Source organism: Schistocerca gregaria, chromosome 7, assembly GCF_023897955.1.
Source record: "Schistocerca gregaria isolate iqSchGreg1 chromosome 7, iqSchGreg1.2, whole genome shotgun sequence".
Lineage (NCBI taxonomy): Eukaryota > Metazoa > Arthropoda > Insecta > Orthoptera > Acrididae > Schistocerca > Schistocerca gregaria.
The window spans coordinates 345,198,194-345,223,902 of record NC_064926.1 but is presented as its reverse complement, the minus strand read 5'-3'; the positions used below and the strand labels follow the sequence as shown (position 1 = coordinate 345,223,902).

General features: G+C 42.4%; 1 protein-coding gene across 2 annotated transcripts in view; it reads left to right on the top strand.

The window, feature by feature from the left end:
- The first annotated feature begins 16,850 nt into the window (after nucleotides 1-16,850).
- LOC126282127 (protein mesh) overlaps nucleotides 16,851-25,709 on the top strand; it is a 272,702-nt gene continuing 263,843 nt past the window's right edge. The window contains exon 1 of one of the 2 annotated variants that reach the window (XM_049981598.1): nucleotides 16,851-17,311. In XM_049981598.1, the coding sequence (XP_049837555.1) occupies nucleotides 16,912-17,311 (400 nt within the window). In that variant the 5' untranslated portion in view covers nucleotides 16,851-16,911. The remainder of the gene's footprint in view (nucleotides 17,312-25,709) is intronic. The other variant, XM_049981597.1, reaches the window with a different exon arrangement.

The window sequence follows — 25,709 nt, the reverse complement described above, 5'->3', positions numbered from 1 at the left end:
CTTATCAAATATAAATACACTATGTGATCAAAAGTATACGGACAGCCCCTCCCCCCAAAAAAGAAAACATATGTTTTTCATATTAGGTGCATTTTGCTGCCACCTGCTGCTACGTACTCCATATCAGCGATCTCAGTAGTCATTAGACATTGTGATAGAGTAGAATGGGGCGTTACGCGGAACTCACAGACTTCGAACGTGATCAGCTGATTGGGTGTCACTTTGTCATACGCCTGTACACAAAATTTCCACACTCCTAAACGTCTCTAGTTCCACTGTTTCCGCTGTGAAAGTGAAGTGGGAACGTGAAGGGACACTTACAGCACAAAGCGTACAGGCCGACCTTGACTGTTGACTAGAGACCGCCGACAGTTGAAGAGGGTCGTAATATGTAGAAGGCAGACATCTATCCAGACCATCACACAGGAGTTCCAGACTGCATCAGGATCATCTGCATGTACTATGACAGTTAGGCGGGAGATGAGAAAACGGATTTCGTGGTCGAGCGGCTGCTCAAAAGCCAGACTGAGAGGTGGCCATTGTCTTCGGAAATGACAACTCTCACTTATATTTCCAACAATGTAACAATATTTAATGTAAATGATAACCTTGTTCTTCTGAGAACACGAGTTTGATCGTAATAATATGATTTTGTGATAGTAATAATATCATTTGATTTACTTAGCACAGACTTACTGTCGGTGTCAGCAAACCAACACCAAGTTATAAAAGAATGACCAGAGGAATCGAACTGTTTTTATTGATTGAATAAGTTAAGAATGACGACTGTTTCCTGTATTTCCTTATCCTATTGAGTCCACAGCAGGAGGGACTAAGAAATGAATGTATGAAAATAGTTGCAGGAAGAATGTTTGGGGAGAGAATAAGGATCGAACGATTTTTAGAGATTGTGGGTGTATGATAGGGAATAACTAGTAGATAGACAACGATTATGGAAGCTCTGAAACTTTAGCCTTTGGCTGTAGCGAGATGTAGGAAAGTTGGATAGTCTGAAAAACTTACGTTTCAGTCTTTGGGAAGCAAAGCGTGGGATCTTTCCCATTATGTAGAAGGGAGGTTTGACCGGCAAGTTTAAACAGGGGACTTTCTGAGCTGATGGTTGTTTGGTCAGACTCGCAGACCCGCAGAACTGTAGCGTGTGTGCAAGTCGTGACTGCTGCTGAACACTTGGACGAGAGACGACGATTTTCTGAGATGGGTCGAGCCATGCTCGATTTAAGTGTGTGAAATGTACTATATTTATGATTAATAGTTTCACGTTAGGTGAACAACCTTTTTTTGCATCTAGGAGTAAAGTAATATTAATATTTTGGGGGAACGAAATTAACTTAGGTAGGTCTTATCCAGTAGTTGGTGATGTAAAATTGTTGCTTTCCTTTGTGACAGTAATTTGCAACTTTGGGCTTTTATAATAATTTCGCGGTGAATCATTTAATCTAATTTGTTTGAGCAAGCAAGTTCATTAGGAAAAATGAAATATTTAAGTGCGTGTGGCAATTTATTTATTTTTACACCTTGCACTCACCACGTGGAGCTGATCAAGAATATTATAACTAGTGGATGCACGAGTGCTAGGTACCTATACCATGTAAGTAGGAAGTGTGCTATTACATGAAATACGCGTCTGAAATTAAGTACTGTTATAAATTTTCAATTTTCTTACATATCTGCAATCTTGAAAGATTTAGTAACGTGGATCCTTTGTTAAGGACACCTGGTATCTCCTGTGAAAGCGTGTGTCAAATTTTAGCAAACCTAGTGAAGATAGCGCTTGCTTATTCATGTTTATTATAATGTAGAGTCACGTGGGGCGATTTTCTGATTAATTAAAATTTCAAAGAGGGGAAAACGATTAGTAAACTCATAATGTAGCCATGAATTTTGGCTGCAACAAAGTAAGTAGTTCATCTTGAGTGTGTATAGTTTGTATGTGTAATTTTGGGAGGGTTTTCATATTTCGGAGGGTGAATTTGTGTCAAGAGTAGGCAGCAGTACAATAGTGGCTATTAAAGTGAATGATCAAATAGGCGCGGAAGTTATATGTAATAATTTTGGTTTTCAAAATGGCTCTGAGCACTATGGGACTAACTTCTGAGGTCATCAGTCGCCTAGAACTTAGAACTAATTAAACCTAACTAAACTAAGGACATCCATGCCCGAGGCAGGATTCGAACCTGCGATCGTATCGGTCGCTCGGTTCCAGACTGTAGCGCCTAGAACCGCACGGCCACTGCGGCCGGCAATTTTGGTTTTCAAAAACAGACATAACGTCTGAAGGGATACCGCAATCACTGGTTATACAATGTTACTTATATCCGTCTTGATTGCAATCAAGACGGGTTATAAGTAACATTTTGGTTTTCGGTGGAATAATTCTGAATAGAGATAGTTACTGTTTGGTGAATATCTGAACTGCCAACGGCTCGATTTTTACGTTTCTCCTGTGCATGTGTTGGTGCAGTAATTGTGTGTGCATGTTGATTAATGGATACAGTTGTGGAACATGCTTTTCTTCCGATCCAAAAGTGGGCACTTGTGGTACTAAGAGATACCATTCTGTAGGAGATCATAGTTTTAGTAAAAAATCAGATACGTTAACTATGAATAAATATACAAAGTCAGATGCGTTAAATTTTACATTGTTAATAATAAAGAGAGATGCGTTTAAATCACAATGTGGAATCTGATGCAAATTTCATGCTGTGTAAAGATCAACCACATTAATATTTGTTTAAAGAAGTGATTTTTTTGTGCTTATAATCATCTGAAGTGCTTAATGAATAAACCAATTTGTTATATAAAAATTCAAATTTGAGTCTGGAACATTCTTTCTATAAGAATAGACAAACCTTTCATTATTTTGTTTTATAGTAGTTGAAAAACAAATTTCATTTAATAATTTTACTAAATGTTCGAATGTCAATCATTGGGCCAAGCAGAATAGACAGCTTTCAAGTTAGGGCATTTATGCAAAGGTCCTGCAAATAAATCCGTTGCGCATAGTGTTAAACTGAAACAGTAGTGGTGAAACGTTCCCTTTGAAAAATTATACAAGACTATGCTTAAACTGACACACAATATTTTTAGCGCACCGCAATCTGACTTTCAAAAATCCCTACAAAAAATGGCCCTGACTAACATTAACCTATACGTTTCACAAATCACTTACCTCACAAAAATCTTGGTTACTCGAACTACTGCAATACAGCGAGCGCCACTACTGCCAGCTAAATAAAAGATTCAAACTACGGAAGGCACGAACTACTGATAGGTATAGTTAGCAAATGAAAGATTTTAATAGATAACAAACAATGTATTTACCTTAATAGTGTTCAAAAGTCATAATATATATAGCAGTTCATGACAAATTTCAAAACTCCGCCATTTCTCTCCCCACATCCACCACTGCTGGCGGCTCACCTCCAACTGCGCAACGCTACTTGCTGGTCACATTCATGTGCCCAACACTACAGTGGCAGACAACAATGCAAACTAGCCACAGATTGCACACAGCACAGCCAGTAATTTCCATACAGAGCGCTACGTGGCGTTACCAATATAAAAAAACCTAAACAGCCTACTTACAGTGGGTACCTTGCAACACATCACGCCGGTAAATGCCAAACGACGCCTCGCTTGGTGTAAGGAGCGTAAACATTGGACGACTGAACAGTGGAAAAACGTTGTGTGGAATGACGAATCACGGTACACAATGTGGCCATCCGATGGTAGGATGTGGGTATGGCGAATGCCCGATGAACGTCATCTGCCAGCGTGTGTAGTGCTACAGTAAAATTCGGAGGCGGTGGTGTTATGATGTGATCGTGTTTTTTGGAGGGGCTTGCACCCCTTTTTGTTTTGAGTGGCACTATCACAGCACAGGCCTACATTGATGTTTTAATCACCTTCTTGCTCCTCACTGTTGAAGAGCAATTAGGGGTTGGCGATTGCATCTTTCAACACGATCGAGCACCGGTTCATAATGCAATGCATGTGGTGAAGTGGTTACACGATAATAACATGTCTGTAATGGACTGGCCTGCATAGAGTCCTCACCTGATTCCTATAGAACACCTTTGGGGTGGTTTGGAACGCAGACTTCGTGGCAAGCCTCACCGACCGACATCGATACCTCTCCTCAATGCAGCACTCCGTGAAGAATGGGCTGCCATTCCCCAAGAAACCTTCCAGCACCTGATTGAACGTATTCCTGCGAGAGTGGAAGCTGTCATCAAGGGTAAGTGTGGGCCAACACCATGTTGAAACCCAGCATTACCGGCGGAGGACGCCACGAACTTGTAAGTCGTTTTCAGCCAGGTGTCCGGATACTTTTGAAAACACAGTGTATATCGGAAAGAGTGCGTGATTCACCACGAAAGAGTGCTGAAGGATATGGATGCGTGTGAATCACATGCAGCACTTTTACATAACAGACAAATGGGGATGAGAGGACAGATTTGTCTTGTCTCAATAGGTCTTAGTTTCCGAACATATCATTATAAGCATGTTGATTCTAGTTTTCACAATACTTCCTCTTGTGGGAATATGTGGCATTCTCTATAAACACCGTGTTTAATTGTGGATGGTGATGATGATGATGTTGTTGTTGTTTGCTCTGTAGGGCGCTCAACTGCGCAGTTATCACCGCCCGTACAAATTCCCAGCCTTTACTCAGCCCAATCTCGCCACTTTCATAAATGATGATGAAACGAAGAGGACAACACAAACACTCAGTCATCTAGAGGCAGGTGAAAGAAAATCCCTGACCCCGCCGGGTATCGAACCCGGGACCCCGTGCTCGGGAAGCGAAACGCGACCGCGAGACCACGAGCTGCGGACTTTTATTGTGGAGTTAGCCCCCTATGCAAGACCTAGATAGCTGTAATCGGAATTTCTGAACACACTGTACGTTCCAGTTTACTACTTCTCGAAATTTTTATCGGTTGTTTCAGAAAAAAAAGGTTCAAATGGCTCTGAGCACTATGGGACTTAACTTCTGAGGTCATCAGTCCCCTAGAACTTAGAACTACTTAAACCTAACTAACCTAAGGACATCACACAGTCCGCAGCTCGTGGTCGTGCGGTAGCGTTCTCGCTTCCCACTCCCGGGTTCGATTCCCGGCGGGGTCAGGGATTTTCTCTGCCTCGTGATGACTGGGTGTTATGTGCTGTCCTTAGGTTAGTTAGGTTTCAGTAGTTCTAAGTTCTAGGGGACTGATGACCATAGATGTTAAGTCCCATAGCGCTCAGAGCCATTTTTTTGACATCACACACATCCATGCCCGAGGCAGGATTCGAACCAGCGACCGTTACGGTCGGGCGGTTCCAAACTGTAGCGCCTAGAACCGCTCGTCCACAACGGTCCGCGGCTGTTTCAGATATCCCCTGTTAAACTTTTAGACCTTATTGTATACAAAATGGTACGTTATTGAGATTTTCCTTCTTTTGTAAAACCGACGACATCTAATTCAATAAATGATGTGACAGTTTTAAGATTGGGATTACTTAGAGACTGCAACGCACGACGGCAGTCATTAAGATTTAATTATTCGATATAAAGAAACATCAAGTTGCAACCTCGAATCTCGGTGCTGATGTTCATCCACCTCCCTATATTCACCCTCTTAATGAGACATATTTTTCCCAACGACTGATGACTTGGTGAAGGTACTGCTTGTAGACGTCTTGATTTTGGTTGTCCAGGAAACGTTCCATCTTGAAACTTGCCCGTCTCGTCATCTGGAAATACCTGTCGTACAATGGTTTCTTCGATCGAGCAAGATGAAGTAGTCACTGCGTGCCACATCAGGAGAAAATGTTGGGGGAGATGGGAAGGGGTGGGCGTGAGGAGAACGAAATTTGAAAGCGCAAAGAAGCGGCAAGCGTTATGGTTACCTCTTGAGAATGAAGTGGAGCGTTATCGTATAACAAGACTGTCTACCTAGACTAGTGATTAAGACAAGACAGTGGTTAGACACTGGACTCGCATTCGAGAGGACGACAGTTCAATCCCGGGTCCGGCCATCTTGATTTAGGTTTTCCGTGATTTCCCTAAATCGCTCCAGGCAAATGCCAGGATGATTCCCGTCAAAGGTCACGGCCGACTTCCTTCCTCATCCTTCCCTAAACCGATGAGACCGATGACCTCGCTGTCTGGTCTTCTTCCCCAAAAACAACCCAAACAACCCAACAAGACAAGAGACTGGTTTAAACAAGCGACTGGCCAGTCGATTCTGTTTCGTTCACTCGAATACAACTATCGAATGCACCTCGTCAATGACGGCACGTCAGCTATATGAATGTGATTTATTCACTCTCCGGATGTTAGTATTTTCAGTTAATATGAGATAAACAACTGACACAAGTCTCTGATGGTTACGTCAGATATAAAAACGTTTTCACTCAGTCTCCAGGCAGGAGTGTTTTCATATACATATTTTCAGAAATATCCATTATGCATGAGTTATGACTAAAATTGACAACTTTTTTGGAAATAAACAACGCGTCTTATTTCCAGGAGAGGCAAATAAAAAGGATGTTTCTAAAAATTAAGTACTTTTAAATTTTATTGTTTATTTGCTTACATCTACATTATACTCCACAAGTCACCAAACAGTGTGTAGCGGATGGTACTTTTGCCTACCAATAACTGATCTCCGCTGTTCCACTCGCGATTGGCGCCTGGGAGGAATGACGGTCGGTGAGTCTCTGTATTTGCTCTGATTTCTCGCATTTCTCGTCGTAATCACTTCACAACATTTTTGTGAGAGGAAGTAGTATGCCATCCGCCTCTTCTTGGAGAGTGTTCTCTCCAAATTTCAGTAGTAAACCACTCTGTAATGGCTGCCACTGAAATTTCTCTATCTCTTCTATCAGTCCTACCCGTTAAGGATTCCTTAATGATGAAATGAACTCTAGTATCGGTCGAAGAAGCGCCTTTTAACCCATTTTCTTCGAGGATGTGTTACGTTTCCTTAAGATTCTTCCTATGTATCTCAGTCTGGGATCTGATTTCCCTACTATTCGGTTTATTTAGCCATTCCACTTAAAGTCGCTCTGGATTGTTACTCCTAGATATTTTGCGGTAGCTACTGTTTCCAGCAGTTTGGTGTCAATAGTGTAGTTGTATAGTAATAGGTTTCTTTACCCATGTATGCTCAGTATGTTACATTTATTCACATTCAGAGTCAACTGTCAGAGTCCGTACCATTCATCACTCCTTTGCAGGTCATTCTACAAATCGATACTGTTGTCTAGCGTAGCTACTTCCCTACAGACAGCCGCATCATCTGCGAAAAGTTTTATAGGTCTTTCTACTCTTTCTACTATATCATTTATGTACAGGGTGATCAAAAAGTCAGTATAAGTTTGAAAACTTAATAAACCACGGAGGGTGGAGCGCCATCCTGCATAAACGTCGTACGTTCCAGCTGGTGTTTATCAGCCAGGTTGGGGACGATGCGATTCTGTAACATATCGGAGTACCTCTCACCCGTCACAGTAGCAGTTTTGCTGTCCAGTACCATCTGTTGGACATTTTGTGAACTTGGTTTTTTTTTGTTCTAATAAAACCCCATATCATTCCAAGAATGTGTGTCAATTTTTACCTCTCTATCTACATTATTCCATGATTTATTCAGTTTTGAAATTTATACTGACTTTTTGATCATCCGGTACATTGTAAACAGTAAAGGTCCTATTACACTTCGCTGCATGAATACAAATTTTTCGTACTTCCGGCAATCAATATCAATTTTTGATTGGTTTTAAAATTTAGTAACTGGTGTTACACGGTAAATTTATGTTTAAAAAAGTGAAGTTGGCTTCCAGAACCGAGTAGTTACCACATCTGACCCTAATGAGATAAACTCGCTTTCAATTCGTGGTACAGCAAGAGATTTTTCGTTGGTGGGAGAACTGAAACGGGCTCCTTTCAGCCTCGAGATGCCGGCTGAGGAGCTGCTTCAATGAGAAGTACCGATTCCAACGTCTGAAGAGTCAGAAACGGCCCAGAGAGGGGTGTGCTGACCATATGCCCATCCATGCAGCACCTGTGCGATGCCACATGGCAGAGGATGACACGGCGGCCGGTCGACATCGAATGGTCTTCAGAGCCAGATTACGAAATTCAGTTTCTTTTTACATAAATGAACATTTAATTTTTTAAATTTAAATTTATGGAATCCTTCCCTCTCTCTTCCTGCCGGTTTGCAACCATCACTGACAATTCTCTTTTGGTCAATACCAAATTGTCCGACTCCAGTAGCTACGTGATCAGCGCGATAGTATGTCAATCGTAAGTGCCCCGGTTCGATTCCCCGGCTGGGTCGGAAATTTTTTCCTCTCAGGGACTGGGTGCTGTGTTGTCCTAATCATCATCATTTCATTCCCATCGGCGCGCAAGTCGCCGACATGGTGTCAAATCGAAAGACCTACACCCGACGAACGGTCTACCTTGACGGAGGCCCTAGTCACACGACATTTACATTTTAATACCAAACTGTCATGAACATAAAGCATATAGAATACAATTTTTTAACTACTTGGTGGCTTAATCACTCGTTCTTTAAGTGTATATTCACACTTGAAGGAAGAACTTTTCGCGAAAAATGTATTTCTCTTCATTCGTGCATTTTCTTGAAATGGTTAAAAAATCCAGTTTTCACTTACACGAGTATTACAAATATTGTAATGGGACATATTGCAAATAGGTGGAATGGAGTGTCGTGAAACTGCCTAAAACCACAATCCGACCGGCCAGCAGAGACGTCAGAGAGATTACAGTCTGGTTGTACTTGAAATGAGAGAATGAATAATTCAGTCAATATGCAAAACTACAATGGACTGTATGAATTGTTTCCATTCACGTGTTTCCACAGACTGGTTTCACTCGAGAGAAATGAACGAATAATAATCCAACCTATACGTAAAACTACAATCGAATTAGTTGACTGTTTTCCAGAAAGCAAATGTATCTGTTGTTTTCATTCTGCTGTTCTCATCACTACCTAGACAGCTTCCCGGGACGTCTCATGTAACCTCATCAGGAAATTTCTGCAGCAAGTTTTTGTTCCGATTTGTCCTTTATGGGCATAATCTGTTAGCACCATAGAATGGCAGTCCTAAAAAAACTCTCAGCCTCACCTTGTTCGAGGATAGTATGCTCTTCGCATTTTTTGGCAGTGGTCAGTCCACATTTTTCCATCGTTACTGTGCTCCTTTGTCTGAGGGCTGATATTGATACACACAGCGCTCGCAAACGATAATTAGGCAGGTAACAAAGTATGTGTCTAGGGTAGGTGGGCATAAAGCCCTACAATGTTCAGTTTTTCTAAAATTGTGATCAGTGAGGGGTAAGTTTTCCCCTGATTTAAAATTGAAATCATAGGATGCGTTGTTACCTATAACTTATCCATATTCCACCTCCTCGTGATTATTAATTACAGAGAAATTTACTATTTAATTAAAACAATAATTGCGGGGTTTTACCTCACAAAGTGGGGCAAGATTGTGCAGGGTGGGGCAGTGCCCCGTTTGAGATAAACATGGATAAAAATGGATGACTGCATAACAAAATACTTGAAATAACCATTTGTAACATTATTGTACTGTATCCAAGTTATGTAAAACAATACTGAACTGAAATACCTCGAAAAATCTGAAAATACTGAATAAAACTACTTGTACAAAAATAATACTTTTTCCTTTACGAAAAGAGGATTAGTAAGGTAAATCAAGAGAGTTTAGATATTGAGGCTATGCTCTCTAGGTATCTAGCAAATAGTGTTTATGTTAAGTCCTCTGAATCTTCCTTGAAGTCCAACGCTCTTGTTCTTATACTTCTTCTTCTTCTTCTTCATTAAGGCAGCGAATGATGAGTAGCTGAATGTGCCTGTGTTTGTAGTTAATATTGTAGTTATTCAAAAAAATAAAGATGACGTCTAAGGGTCAGTATACCAGGTGAATGAAATATGCTAGGAATATCATTTAAAAGTTTCTAGTAATGAAATGAAAATAATGTCGAAGGAAATAGTGTTTTAAATAATTTACTTTTTGAAGAAGTTTTCTACTTTCTCCCTCTTAGGTTCTGATATATGAAGGAGTGGTGAAAAGTAATGGCTATGAATTTTTTATTCTGATCTCAATATCGGCTGAGGTTTCACATATCTGCATATAGTTCGGTTGACTTTTATACTTCGCTGAGGCAAGATGAGCCCCTCTGCCACTACAGACCTCCTAATTGTAGCATGTAATATGGCGGTGTGTAACGTAACTTTTTTGTGCGTTAGAAACAGCGTGCAGGAACAGTTTCTGAAAGCTCACAATCGAAAAGTTCGTCCTTACATGGAACAGGCTTTCCGTCATCACGACAACTGCTGCAACGTCTGCAACTACCCAATGTCTTGGGTTCAGTCACAACTGGGACCCATCCGATTTTCATCTGTTACCAGAATTGAAAGAACACCTTCCAGGACACACTTTGATAATGATGAAGCAATTCAAGCAGAGCTTAGGTTGTGGCTTCATTTATGATGCCAAACAATCTACAGTGACGTTATCAACAGAAATTGTCTCGTTGGGAGAAATGTGTTCGTCGCCAGTGTAACTAGACTATACTGAGAAATAAATATTTAGACATGAATAACAAATGTGCAGAGTGTTAATAATGTTTCTGTTACTGAAAAAGCTTTAAAAGTTTCCACATAGGAAATTCGAAGGCATTACTTTTCATTAAGCCCTTCTAAGTTTTGTTTATATTTCTAATACTGAAAACAAAATACAGAGATTCCAAACCGCCTTTGGTACCATTAGCAGAAAAGTAGGTTATCGAAAAAAATGAAGAACATTTCAAACTACAAAGTCAAGGTTCCTATGAAGGATGAAGGTAAGATCTGTACAAGAAGAGACATGATAAGAAATGAAGATACTGGAGTAGGATTAAATATTTTCAGCGTGAACATTCTGCTCCCTTGAGTGCTCAAATTGTGAGCATCACTGCCTTCGGGACATCCTCGGATCTTTCTGAGGTGGGGAAGTCTGGAACGGGGTCAGCTCACCGTCGTGGGGGCAAATGAAGAGCAGCTTGAATAAAGAATCAGCGGCGGCACCATCTGGATTCATCTAATGGCACTAACGGCTGGAGAGACTGGAAACATGCTCATCACATGTCCCACTATCATTGATCGCTCCTCGTATTAACTTGTAGGCCCCAGTCTGACAGTCCGAACACGCCTAAGGCATACACCGTGAGTGGTGTTTGCGTTTAATTTGTTGTTGTTGTTGTTGTTGTGGTCTTCAGTCCAGAAACTGGTTTGATGCAGCTCTCCATGCTACTCTATCCTGTGCAAGCTTCTTCATCTCCCAGTACCTACTGCAACCTACATCCTTCTGAATATGCTTAGTGTAGTCATCTCTTGGTTTCCCTCTACGATTTTTACCCTCCACACTGCCCTCCAATACTAAATTGGTGATCCCTTGATGCCTCAGAACATGTTCTACCAACCGATCCCTTCTTCTGGTCAAGTTGTGCCACAAACTTCTCTTCTCCCCAATCCGATTTAATACTTCCTCATTAGTTATGTGATCTACCCATCTAATCTTCAGCATTCTTCTGTAGCACCACATTTCGAAAGCTTCTATTCTCTTCTTGTCCAAACTATTTATCGTCCATGATTCACTTCCATACATGGCTACACTCCATACAAATACTTTCAGAAATGACTTCCTGACACTTTAATCTATACTCGATGTTAACAAACTTCTCTTCTTCAGAAACGCTTTCCTTGCCATTGCCAGTCTACATTTTATATCCTCTCTACTTCGACCATCATCAGTTATTTTGCTCCCCAAGTAGTAAAACTCCTTTACTACTTTAAGTGTCTCACTTCCTAATCTAATTCCCTCAGCATCACCCGACATAATTCGACTACATTCCATTATCCTCGTTTTGCTTTTGTTGATGTTCATCTTATATACTCCTCTCAAGACACTGTCCAAACCATTCAACTGCTCTTCCAAGTCCTTTGCTGTCTCTGACAGAATTACGATGTCATCGGCGAACCTCAAAGTTTTTATTTCTTCTCCATGGACTTTAATACCTACTCCGAATTTTTCTTTTGTTTCCTTCACTGCTTGCTCAATATACAGATTGAATAACATCGGGGATAGACTACAACCCTGTCTCACTCCCTTCCCAACCACTGCTTCCCTTTCATGTCCCTCGACTCTTATAACTGCCATCTGGTTTTTGTACAAATTGTAAATAGCCTTTCGCTCCCTGTATTTTACCCCGGCCACCTTCAGAATTTGAAAGAGAGTATTCCAGTCAACATTGTCAAAAGCTTTCTCTAAGTCTACAAATGCTAGAAACGTAGGTTTGCCCTTCCTTAATCTAGCTTCTAAGATAAGTCGTAGGGTCAGTATTGCCTCACGTGTTCCAACATTTCTACGGAATCCAAACTGATCTTCCCCGAGGTCGGCTTCTACTAGTTTTTCCATTCGTCTGCAAAGAACTCGCGTTAGTATTTTGCAGCTGTGATTTATTAAACTGATAGTTCGGTAATTTTCACATCTTTCAACACCTGCTTTCTTTGGGATTGAATTATTATATTCTTCTTGAAGTCTCAGGGGAATTTCGCCTGTCTCATACATCTTGCTCACCAGATGGTAGAGTTTTGTCAGGACTGGCTCTCCCAAGGCCGTCAGTAGTTCCAATGGAATGTTGTCTACTCCAGGGGTCTTGTTTCGACTCAGGTCTTTCAGTGCTCTGTCAAACTCTTCACGCAGTATCGTATCTCCCATTTCATCTTCATCTACATCCTCTTCCATTTCCGTAATATTGTCCTTAAGTACATCTCCCTTGTATAGACCCTCTATATACTCCTTCCACCTTTCTGCTTTCCCTTCTTTAGTTAGAAATGGGTTTCCATCTGAGCTCTTAATATTCATACAAGTGGTCCTCTTTTCTCCAAAGGTCTCTTTAATTTTCCTGTAGGCAGTATCTATCTTACCCCTAGTGAGATAAGCCTCTACATCCTGACATTTGTCCTCTAGCCATCCCTGCTTAGCCATATTGCACTTCCTGTCGATGTCATTTTTGAGACGTTTGTATTCCTTTTTGCCTGCTTCATTTACTGCATTTTATATTTTCTCCTTTCATCAATTAAATTCAATATTTCTTCTGTTACCCAAGGATTTCTACTAGCCCTCGTCTTTTTACCTACTTGATCCTCTGCTGCCTTCACTACTTCATCCCTCAAAGCTACCCATTCTTCTTCTATTGTATTTCTTTCCCCCATTCCTGTCAATTGGTCCATTATGCTCTCCTTGAAACTCCGTACAACCTCTGGTTCTTTTAGTTTATCCAGGTCCCATCTCCTTAAATTAACACCTCTTTGCAGTTTCTTCAGTTTTAATCTACAGGTCATAACCAATAGATTGTGGTCAGAGTCCACATCTGCCCCTGGAAATGTCTTACAATTTAAAACCTGGTTCCTAAATCTCTGTCGTACCATTATATAATCTATCTGAAACCTGTCAATATCTCCAGGCTTCTTCCATGTATACAGCCTTCTTTTATGATTCTTGAACCAAGTGTTGCCTATGATTAAGTTGTGCTCTGTGCAAAATTCTACCAGGCGGCTTCCTCTTTGATTTCTTTGCCCCAGTCCTTATTCACCTACTACGTTTCCTTCTCTCCCTTTTCCTACTACCGAATTCCAGTCACCCATTACTATTAAATTTTCGTCACCCTTCACTATCTGAATAATTTCTTTTATTTGATCATACATTTTTTCAATTTCTTCGTCATCTGCAGAGCTAGTTGGCATATAAACTTGTACTACTGTAGTAGGTGTGGGCTTCGTATCTATCTTGGCCACAATAATGCGTTCACTATGCTGTTTGTAGTAGCTTACCCGCATTCCTATTTTCCATTCATTATTAAACCTTCTCCTGCATTACCCCTATTTGATTTTGTGTTTATAACCCTGTAGTCACCTGACCAGAAGTCTTGTTCCTCCTACCACCGAACTTCACTAATTCCCACTATATCTAACATTAACCTATCCATTTCCCTTTTTAAATTTTCTAACCTACCTGCCCGATTAAGGGATCTGACATTCCACGCTCCGACCCGTAGAACGCCAATTTTCTTTTTCCTGATAACGACATCCTCTTGAGTAGTCCCCGTCCGGAGATCCGAATGGGGGACTATTTTACCTCCGGAATATTTTACCCAAGAGGACGTCATCATCATTTAATCATACAGTAAAGCTGCATGCCCTCGGGAAAAATTACGGCTGTAATTTCCCCTTGCTTCCAGCCGTTCGCAGTACCAGCACAGCAAGGCTGTTTTGGGTTATTGTTGCAAGGCCAGATCAGTCAATCATCCAGACTGTTGCCCCTGCAACTACCGAAAAGGCTGCTGCCCCTCTTCAGGTACCACACGTTTGTCTGGCCTCTCAACAGATACCCCTCCGTTGTGGTTGCACCTACGGTACTGCTATCTGTATCGCTGAGGCACGCAAGCCTCCCCACCAACGGCAAGGTCCATGGTTCATGGGGGGCAGGGGGGGGGGGGGGCGTTCAATTTATGACTGCAAAAAACTCAAAAGCACCGTGAACATTTAAGACAACACCTCGTCTGAATACCAGGTAATAAGATTCTCCAGAAGATACCGAGCAACATGTTGAAACAGAAAGGAGATATCGGAAGACCTCGGAAAGCATGGGAATGATTTTGTGTGTGAATTCGAAGCAGGCAATAGCATAATCCACGGAAGGGAGATAATGATGTTGTTGTTGTTGTTGATGATGATGATGATGATGATGACGATGATAATGATGATGATGATGACATCATATACACACTGACGGAAAAAAATCGCATCACCAAAAAATTATCAGTGTAGGTTAGCCAGATTTTTGGAATACCCTTGTCTAGGTAACATATTTAAATGATTAACAGTACAAGGTTAATGTAGGCGCGAGACAAGCCATTGGAAATGCGCTACTGGTACATCAATAACCTGTGTAACCCTCAGAATGCGGAATGCACGCATGCGAACTTGCATACATTGTCTTTCACAGACGCTGGAAGTCAGTTTGTGGGATGGAATTCCAAGCCAGTTGCTCCCATTCGGTCAATATAGAGGCGGTTAATGCTGCTTGTGGATGACTATGGTGCTGGAGTCAGATGATGTCCGATACGTGCTCGATTGGAGACATATCTGATGATCGAGCGGGCCGAGGCAGCTCGATAGCATTCTGTGGAGCATTTTGGGTTACAACAGTAGTATGTTGGCGACCGTTATCCTGTTGGAAAACACCACCTGGAGTGCTGTTCATGAATGGCAGCACAACAGTTCGAATCACCAAACTGACGTACAGATTTGCAGTCAGGGTGCATGGGATAACCACGAGAGTACGAAAGCGCTCTCCAAACCGTAACACCAGGTGTTGTTGCAGTGTGTCTAGCACGCACACTGGGGGTCTCCTCCTAATCAACACACGACCATCACTGGCTCCGAGGCAAAACCAGCTTTCATCAGAAAGCACAGTAGACGTCCAGTCTGTGCTCCAATGAACTCTCGCTTGACACCACTGAAGTAGCTCAAATGGTTGAAATGGCTGTGAGGCTATGGGACTTAGCATCGCAGGTCATCAGTACCCTAGAACTTAGAACAATTTAGACCTAACTAACCTAAGGACATCACACACATCCATGCCCGAGGCAGGATTCGAACCTGCGACCGTAGCGGTTGCGCGGTTCCAGACTGAAGCGACTAGAACCGCTCGGCCACCAGCGGCCGGCCCTGAAGTAGCAAATGGTTGTGTTTGGCATTAGTGGAATGCGCGCTGAAGGGCTGTCGTTTAATAACCGATTTGTGAACAGTTCGTTGTGTCTCATGGTGTCAACTACTGCTCAAACTGCTACTGCAGATGCAGTAAGGTACGCCATAGCCATACGTCCGAACCGATGGCCTTCCCTCTCGGTAGCGTTACGTAGCCATCTGGGGCCTGGTCTCCTTGCGACTGTATATTCTCGCGACCACCGACGCCAACAGTCGCGTACAGTGGCTATATTCCCGCCAAGCTTTTCTGCAATAACAGCCAGCTTCTGATAGTCAAATTATACGGCGTCATATAAACTAAGTGAGGTGCTGGTAATGGCGTCTTTGTCGCATTAAATGCATTCCTGACTAACGTCAGCTCACCATTTCCAATATCAAAAGTAACCAACGCTCACGATCGTTACAGCGCTAATTTAGACCAAACCTGATTTACATGCTCATAGTTGCGCTACTAACACCCCTCGTATGCGACTGGCGCGAAATTTTAATAGACGCAATCTTTCATATATAGATAGACGACTATCAACTTTCATTTATGTCGTACAGCTCCTTCTTGATGTTCCGATCTTTTTCACCGTCAATGTATGTAGGGAAACAAATCAAAAATTAACTACGCCACTTCATTTTTCGAGAAGACAATTAAAACTTTTTGATTGCACCTAATATGTCTGCCCTTATTGTTATTTTTCGGAGTTTTTACCTGCAGTTTTAGATATTATCTCATTAAATGCTCTGCGTGTATACAAAACGACTCGTGACTAAGCTTTGACTTCTTCTGAAACACTCAGTACAATGTGACATTTTCTGATTGTGATTAATTGCGAGATAACAGAACGCATTCGTTGCTGTATGACCTGCACTTTAGGTGATTACTTCGGTTACTTGCCTATATGGCGGACAGCTCTCTCGTTGTCTGCGAGACGCAGACGCTCACAATCGTTGGCCGCCAGATAAAGGCCGGCCATCCCCACTTCTGGCACCTGCAGCGGTCGGGCGCGGCACGGCTGCGCTCATTACCGTGAAGAAAGCGGCCGCGATGAGACGGAGCCTTCAGCGGACGTGCGCGCTGGCCCTGCTGCTGCTGCTGCTGCCCCTGGGGTGGGCGGCGGCGGACCAGCAGATGGAAGGGGCGGGGCCGGGGGCGGCGGCGGAGGCGGAGGAGCTGCCGGACAGCCAGGTGGAGCTCCTGGACGGCCGAATCCCGCAGCCGTCCCCGCCGGGGCCACAGGGCGCGCCGCCCACTCCGCCCCCACAAGTTTCGCCCTCGGCCACTGTTACCGAAAACAAGCAGCCGTCGCCCCCAGAGGAGACGCCGGAAGACGTCGAGCTGATCCGGCCCGTTGCGCGGCTGGCTCCGGCGCCCAGCTCACGCGGGAAGGGCAGGAAAGTGCCGCCGCCCACTGCGTCGGGGAAGTACGCCTACGACACCAACTTCAGTAAGTAATGCCCATCGGCAGAGCCGCAGCATTCGTTCATCTGCAGACAAAAGAACCGGAGTGTTCTTGCTTAGGAGAATAAAACTGTGTTCCAGACTGGGACTCGAACCCAGCACCTTTAATTTCCGTTGCCAATGCTCCACCCACTGAAATCGAGGCAACCCATCCTCGCCGCTTTATTTCCGCCAGTACTTCATCTCCTGCATGCGAGACCTTAAAGAAGTTCTCCTGCAAATCTTCCGGTACTGGCACTCCTAGAATAGCGGATATTTCTGGGAGATAGCTTAGCCACAGCCTAGATAGGGTCTTTCATTCTGCAGCGGAGTGTGCTTCAGTCTGGAATATATGGAGCGTTAAAAGTAAAATATTCCATATTTTGAGTGATGGCAGTGTCGGCCAAATCGAGTCAAAAATGTCTCGTTGTTAATTTTTATTGTTGATGATTAGTTTCAAGCCCTAAGCCCATCTTATAAAACAAGTACTACGTACTCCGTGCACTACAAATCAGTGCCACAGTACAAAGATAACTGATGATAATTGGTACATACCACAAGTTATGCAATACCATCCATTACGAAAGCTGCATGACCATTTTAGTTACACACATCGTTATAAAGTAGTGCACAACTGAGCATTCACCTAGTTAAGACATCGCAGTGTGGGAAGCATTAGGAAGACCAGGATACGGGGGGCTAATCGTAACTGCGCCGTCTACCAGCAACTTTATTTTAAATTCTGTTTTTTCTCTGCTATTTTTTCAGTTTCTTATAAAATTATTAACAACACAAGCAGCAACAAGCATTACAATTGTATACTTCAAATACAAACAGAAATCTTTACAAGAGGGTATTTAAGTTACAGTTTGTAACGGAAGCAATAGTCGTCCATACGTCATCGTCCAGCGCCAAACTCGGCAATCCGATGACACGAGCTTTCAACGCCTCGACGGCACTATTAATTCAAAACCAAATTTTCAAAACACCAACAAATAGATCCACAGACATTTTCAGATAACCTAGTACGACATAGCAAGATAAGGAACTCCAACATTATTAAAAAGAAAGATAAGAAACAAACGTTATTAAAAACCACACATTCAGGTTTAAAACGATTACATAAAATCAGAATTAAATAGTGGCAAACCACGTACTCAGATCCAAATCATTACATAAATTCGAAAATAAAGGAGAGCTACGTATACTATCGCAAGATATGAAACTTCGACATGAATAAAACCACACCGTCTGATATCAAATACTGCCATAAATATCAGACAAGGTAATGGTAAAACCACACTATCAGGTATAAGATCATTACATAGAATCCGATAAATTAGAGGTGCACCTGCCTTTGAAGTACTGGTGACAAAGCATTATACTCACACCAAGGAACATTTCTTGTACTGAAAGCTTTTCTCTATTACGACCGACCCACAGAACGCAGTAAACAAATGAGGACATCCAGCACGTTCCAAAAAACCACTGGAGATATGGTATATGTATGATAGAGCACCATCCCATTTTCCTCTAAACGTCCGAGAGTACCTCACACAGACATTTAATGGGAAATGGAGTGGGCACAGTTGATGTATGCAAGTCCCATTCATCACGTATAAACATAACAGGCCTGCCAGCGCATCCGTGACCAAACTGGAGTTTTTTTAGAGAGTGTGTCATCCCCTAAGACGTCGAGCAGAAGCACGCCTTACTATGAATGAACACCATATTGGGCACCTCCCTTAGCGATGACTCACAAGTGGAGGTAGTGTGTAATAGCAGTTCTGCTGCTTCACACTAACAGGATAATGTGTTCTAATTTGTTTACTGCGTACTGTAGGTCGTTCGTAATAGCAAAGAGCTTGCAGTAGAAGAGGTGTGCTTCACATCAGCAGTGCTCTCATATACACTACTGGCCATTAAAATTGCTACACCACGAAGGTGACGTGCTACAGATGCGAAATTTAACCGACGGAAGAAGATGCTGCGATATGCAAATGATTAGCTTTTCAGAGCATTCACACAGGGTTGGAACCGGTGGCGACACCTACAAGGTGCTGACATGAGGAAAGTTACCAGCCGATTTCTCATACACACACAGCAGTTGTCCGGCGTTGCCTGGTGAAACGTTTTGTGATGCCTCGTGTAAGGACGAGAAATGCGTATCATCACGTTTCCGACTTTGAAAAAGGTTGGCTTGTAGCCTATCGCGATAGCCGTTTATCGTATCGCGACTTTGCTGCTCGCATTGATGGAAATCCAATGACTGTTAGCACAATATGGAATCGGTGGGTGCAGGAGGGTAATACGGTACGCCGTGCTGGATGCCAACGACCTCGTATCACTAGCAGTCGAGATGACAGGCATCTTATCCGCATGGCTGTAACGGATCGTGCAGCCACGCCTCGATCCCTGAGTCAACAGATGGGGACGTTTGCAAGACAACAACCATCTGCTCGAACAGTTCGACGACGTTTGCAGCAGCTTGGACTATTACCTCGGATACCATGGCTGCGGTTACCCATGACGCTGCATCACAGACACGAGGGACTGCGATGGTGTGCTGAACGACGAACCTCGGTGCACGAATGTCAAAACGTCATTTTTTCGTATGAATCCAGGTTATGTTTCTACCGTCATCACGGTCGCATCCATGTTTGGCGACATCGCGGTGAACGCACATCGGAAGCCTATATTCGTCATCGCCATGCTGGCCCCGGCTGATGGTATGGAGTGAAATTGGTTGCACGTCTCGGTCATCTCTTGTTCGCATTGACAGCACTTTGAACAGTGGACGTTACATTTCAGATGTGTTAACGACCCGTGGCTCTACCTTTCATTCGATCCCTGCGAAACCCTACATTTCAGTAGGATAATGCACGACCGCATGTTGCAGGTCCTGTACGGGCATTTCTGGATGCGGAAAATGTTCGACTGTTGCCCTGGCCAGCACATTCTCGAGATCTCTCACCAAATGAAAACGTCTGGTCAATGGTGGCCGAGCAATTGGCTCGTCGCAATACGCCAGTCACTACTCTTGATGAACTGTGGTATCGTGTTGAACCTGCATGGGCAGCTGTACCTGTACTCGACATCGAAGTTCTGTTTGACTCAATGCCCAGGCGTATCAAGGCCGTTATTACGGGCAAAGGTGGTTGTTCTGGGTACTGATTTCTCAGGATCTATGCACCCAAATTGCGGGAAAGTGTAATCACAGGTCAGTTCTGGGATAATATATTTGTCCAATGGATACCCGTTTATCATCTGCATGTTTTCTTGGTGTAGCAATTTTAATGGCCAATAGTGTATCTAGAGCTCATGTTCACCATTCATTTTTTCCTTGTTTGGGTCCACACTACCACCTCTCAAAATAGTGGATACTTTTTCTTTTGAACTCCATATTGCTTCCTCCTGAGTATTTCTCTGTCTGGTGAAAACACTATAAATGTAAAATTAGGAGATTTCGGGTTCACCTGAAGGCTTACCAACAATCGCGACTGAGAGAGGAAAAGAAGGAAGTGACTATGGTATATAAAGTACCCTCCACCGCACACCATAACCTGCTGCGAAAAATATAAATACATTTTTTAAAGACTGAACATCCTTTTCTCTCAAACACATAGGCCCATTTTGTAACCGGTATACATCACAGGGTGCAGTAGTAGACAAATGGCGCGCCAGACCTGGTTCGACAGGTGGAAGTAAACGTACGTGGAATAGAACCAAGTGAAGATAGTGTTATTGACGATCATTTGCGAAATCTCTAACATTCTGACGGCTAGAAGGAACTTGCACTCTGCAACTTAAAGTCCGCTGCTTTGAAACCTCCTGGCAGATCAAAGTTGTGTGCCGGACTGGGATTCAAACCTGAAAACTGGATTCGAACCTGAAACCTTTGGCTTTCGCACGGTAGTGCTTTACCGACTGACCTGTCCAGACACAACTCGCGACCCTCCCCCACCCCCTTCAATCCCTTCCCACACAGCTCCTCTTCTGGCAGTACTGATAGCCATGAGAAAAATTTCTGTCCGTAAATCTGAAATATGATCCGTTTCCTCAACAGCCGGATCTTAACCATGTATCGGCCACGCTGTCATCTTCAGACGTTGGCATATATCAACAGTATATTGCGTGGCGTCGAGTAGTTTGTTGAAACAGAAATTGTGTGAACCCTATTACCATATTTTTGGCTATGTCTCGTTGGATGTCTTTCTTTATTAATATTATGAAAATTAACTATCTAAATAAGCTTTTTAGAACTTAGTTTTATTGTACTAATGATACGAGTACCTCTCTGCCAGTACTGTGTATTAGTAAATCAGAAAGTTCCAAAACAGCGCACATTCCGCTGTAGAGAGGAAGTTTCAGTAATATTCTTCTTCTTTACCTCAAGATTTACCTGTTTTTTACAAGGAACTCCCACTCACTCTCGTAAATCCTATACACGTATCAGTTTGATACAAAAAGGAAATCATAAGGCAATATCTTGATTAGAGTCCCGGACTAGCGCACAGTTTTAATGTCAAGAAGTTTAAAAAATAATTATTTAACTAATTCATACATATAATAATATCATAAATGCAGGTAAAATTTGTATGTTGGATACAGTGCACGTTTATTTACATACACGGTGTTAGAGGCATAGGTACAGATATGATAATTGGTGGCACAATGTGTATCCACTTCAATGTGTCATTTTTTTTTCTCTGCATCTAATAGTTTTTCCGCCAACACAGCCTTCCCGCAAACACATCACTTGATTGACTACCATATGTTCTCTGTACAGTCGTAACTGCGCCACAAAGTGCATTATGCCTGTCATTATAGACTATCTGTTGTGCGTCAATTCGGCGCTATCAGTATGACTGAGCAGGTGCAGTAATAATAACAAAACCAAATACAAACTCAAAATTGCATTTGCAGTTATGAACCATTCTCATCACAAGCTTATTAAGGGATATCATTCCTCCAAACAATGAAACCGAGAGACTGGCAGGGCCAGAAAGTGATGTGGCTAGCCGATGTGCACGAAAAGTTAGAACATTCTTCTTCACAAAATACAACGATCTGGGCTGTCAGGGAGATACTACCCGCCTATGCTCCATACAGGAGCGAATAGTCAGTGCTTTGTGAAAGAAGTGTTGTAGTACTAATAAATGAAAAGCGCTAGGTTGCTTTTGTTCTACAGTATTACTTTTATTGTGTTAACCGGTTTTCGGCTTACAAGGCCATCTTCAGACATTTACAATTTTTGTAAACGACATTGGATAAGAAGTTACGCATCTAGATTGAAACAGAAAGGTACAGTAAATAACATCGTTGACACTGTGATGGTAACGCAATGTAAAAAAGTAAAAATTTGAACAGTAAATAAATATAAACGGAGTAAACAGGAAGAAACTTTAACAGGAAACTGGAACAGCAAGCTACAAAGAAATGAAAGCAATAAAATAAAATTAAATAAACGTAATACTTGACAAGGCTACTTTAGGAGGTATAAAAAATGGAGAGTGATAGAGAAAACAATTTACAGAAATAATTATCTACGTAACTACAGAATATATGACGGACATAAGCAATATGCATAAGATAAACAGAAATGAATAAATGCAGAAAAATGGAGGAGTGTGAGGGATCATACAGTAAATGTCGTCTTTGAGAGTGTGGTGGTACTGAATCTAATCATTTATTCATTTCTGTTTATCTTATGTATATTGGTTATGTTCCTCATATATTCTGTAATTTCACTGATAATTCTTTCTTTAAATTGGTTTGTGTATCGCTCCCACATTTTATACCTCCTGAAGTAGCCTTGACAAGTACTAAGATTATTTTATTTTAATGATTTCGTTTTTTAATATAAACTGTTTTGTAGCTTGCTATTCCAGTTTCGTGTTATTTTTTTCATGTTTACTTCCTTTACATTTATTTACTGTTCAACGTTTTACTTTTTACACTGCAGTACCACCACACTGTCAATGATGTTTTTTACTGTGCGTTTCTGCTTTAGTCTATACGTATAAGTTCTTTTCCAGTGTCGGTTACAAACATTAACTTCTCTGGTGACAATAGTCAGTAAATATCTGAAGACTGGTTAACACAACAAAAGTAATATTGTAGAAGAGAAGCAGACTATCGCTTTTCATTTATTATAAAGCTGTTCTACCAAGAACCTACGGAAGTGTTGTACTGTTTACGAAACATCAGAACGAAAGCCAGGGCATAGCGCTAATAGACAGGGCATACATGAGAACAGAAGCTACGCCAAACAGGTTCTACTAAGGATCATCAAGCACCTTTTCTTCCGTGTTTCGAAAGCTATTTTCCACTTCGTTTTCGAAATATGTGTGTAGCATCAATAAAGAAAAATACTCATAGTCGAGTTTTTTATTACGGTGTACTGTGTGAACGGAACACATCATTTTGTTTCTTTCTGCTAATTAAAGTCAAAGTGGTCGATCGATAGAACATTTTAGACTGATGAGCAGCGCACTTCAAAAATACTTATTGGCGGTGGTAGCGGAACATGACGAACAATCGATGTACCCAGTAATGACTGACAAGGTCAATCTGCATCGCTGACCACTAAAACTGCAACACTAGGAAGAATGGGAAGTAACGAAATTCCACTTACGTGGTCATTAGGTATGGCAGGAACAATACTTGATTAAATTTGTAGATAACTTGGAGGTATTATTCATGGAAATTTAGTACACAGAGACACCATCTCCGGCAGCAACAATTGCTGTAACCTAACTGGGCACCGAGCTGAACTGAAACTGGATGACAGATGCAGGTTTGTCCATCGGTACTGCTTTATCCATAATTCATCAAGCGTAGTGACTGGCGAGTGAAAATGTGCCAGTATATCGGCAACTCATCACCAGATACTTTCAATAGGTGAGAGACCGTGCTGGCCAGGAAAACAGTCGAACGCCCTCTGTATCGAAATAGGTTACGACAGTATGGGCAAAATTCTGTCTCGTGATATCTTGTTGAAGAATACTGCCGTGGAGACGCGAAGACTGTACACAGCCAGCGGCATAAGCATTTCATTAATATAACACTTGTCTTCCAGATTACGTGTTATGCGAATCAGATGTGATCGTGTTGTATACCCAGTCGCACCCCATTCTATCACGCTAGCTGCTGAACTGGCTTGATGATGACGTATGCAATCTGGCATCGTTCGTTATTCTCGGGGCCTCCTCGAAGGGACACGTCCATAGCGTTGTTGCGCGCAGAACCTGGACACCCCTAAAACGTCGACGAGTTTCTACCTCTGTGTCCAGTGTCGGGCAGTTGGGCGCATCGCTACCAGCGTCCTCTCTCTGTTGCTACGTCCAGGAAAGAGACAACAATGGTCGCGTGCTGACAGTCCTCGGCGTCGTCCCTGTGTCCATGTGGGTCTTGTCTTGCTGTAGGCAAGTCCATTTCCTAAGAACCGTGACGGGCTGCACAGGGTGTTTCAAAATTAACCACTTCATTTGATAACACCATATTTATTGAAAAATGTACTACAAATGGGACGACCTGCAAAATACAAACTCTTAATAGCTAGGCTGTTGCAAATGATCTGTGTCCACCAGCAGCACCCCGACACAGCTAAATTCGCCATAAACTTTACACAATGTATCGCCTCTGTTCTTCACTTCCTCTACGTCATGAGGTAAATAAGTGGGAGACGAACAGAATCTCCTTCACATATCATCATAAGAAAAAATCGCATGGTGTCATGTCTGGCGATCTTGCACGCCAAGAATGCAGGGCAGTGTCTCGGGGTCCAGTGCACCCTATCCATCGTTGAGGCAGAGAACCATTGATAAACTCACATACGTTGTTGTGCTAGTGTGGTGGAGTTCCACCCTGTTGGAAAATGAAGTCATCGGAGGCCTCCTGAAGTCTTGGAAAAAGTTAATTCTGCAGCATTTCAAAACAAACGCTCATTCCAGCCATTGTGTTTTCTTAAAAAAAAGTAGGGACCGTACACGTTTTCACGCTAAAGGGGTCAAAAAACGTTCTCTTTAGGAGAGTTTCTTTCGTGCTCAGTAACGTCATGAGTGTTCTGGAGCCCCACGTGCGCACATTATGTCGGTTTACCTTACCGCTAACATGAAATGTTGCTTCATCATTGAAAATTAACCTAGGTGAATACGTATCGTCTTCCATGTCCTTCAGCAGAACATTGCTGAAGTCAACCCGTTTCCTTTTATCACTAAACAGAAGAGCTTGCACTGATCGTAGTCTATGTGCTTTAAAGAGCAAATGACCCAGCATACGCCAGACAATCGTATGAGACACTGCCAGTTCTCTCCTTGCGCGACGAGCATATTTTCGTGGACTCTGCTGAAACGTTTCCACCGTGTCATCAGAAGAGCAAAGTCGACCTGGACTCTTACCTT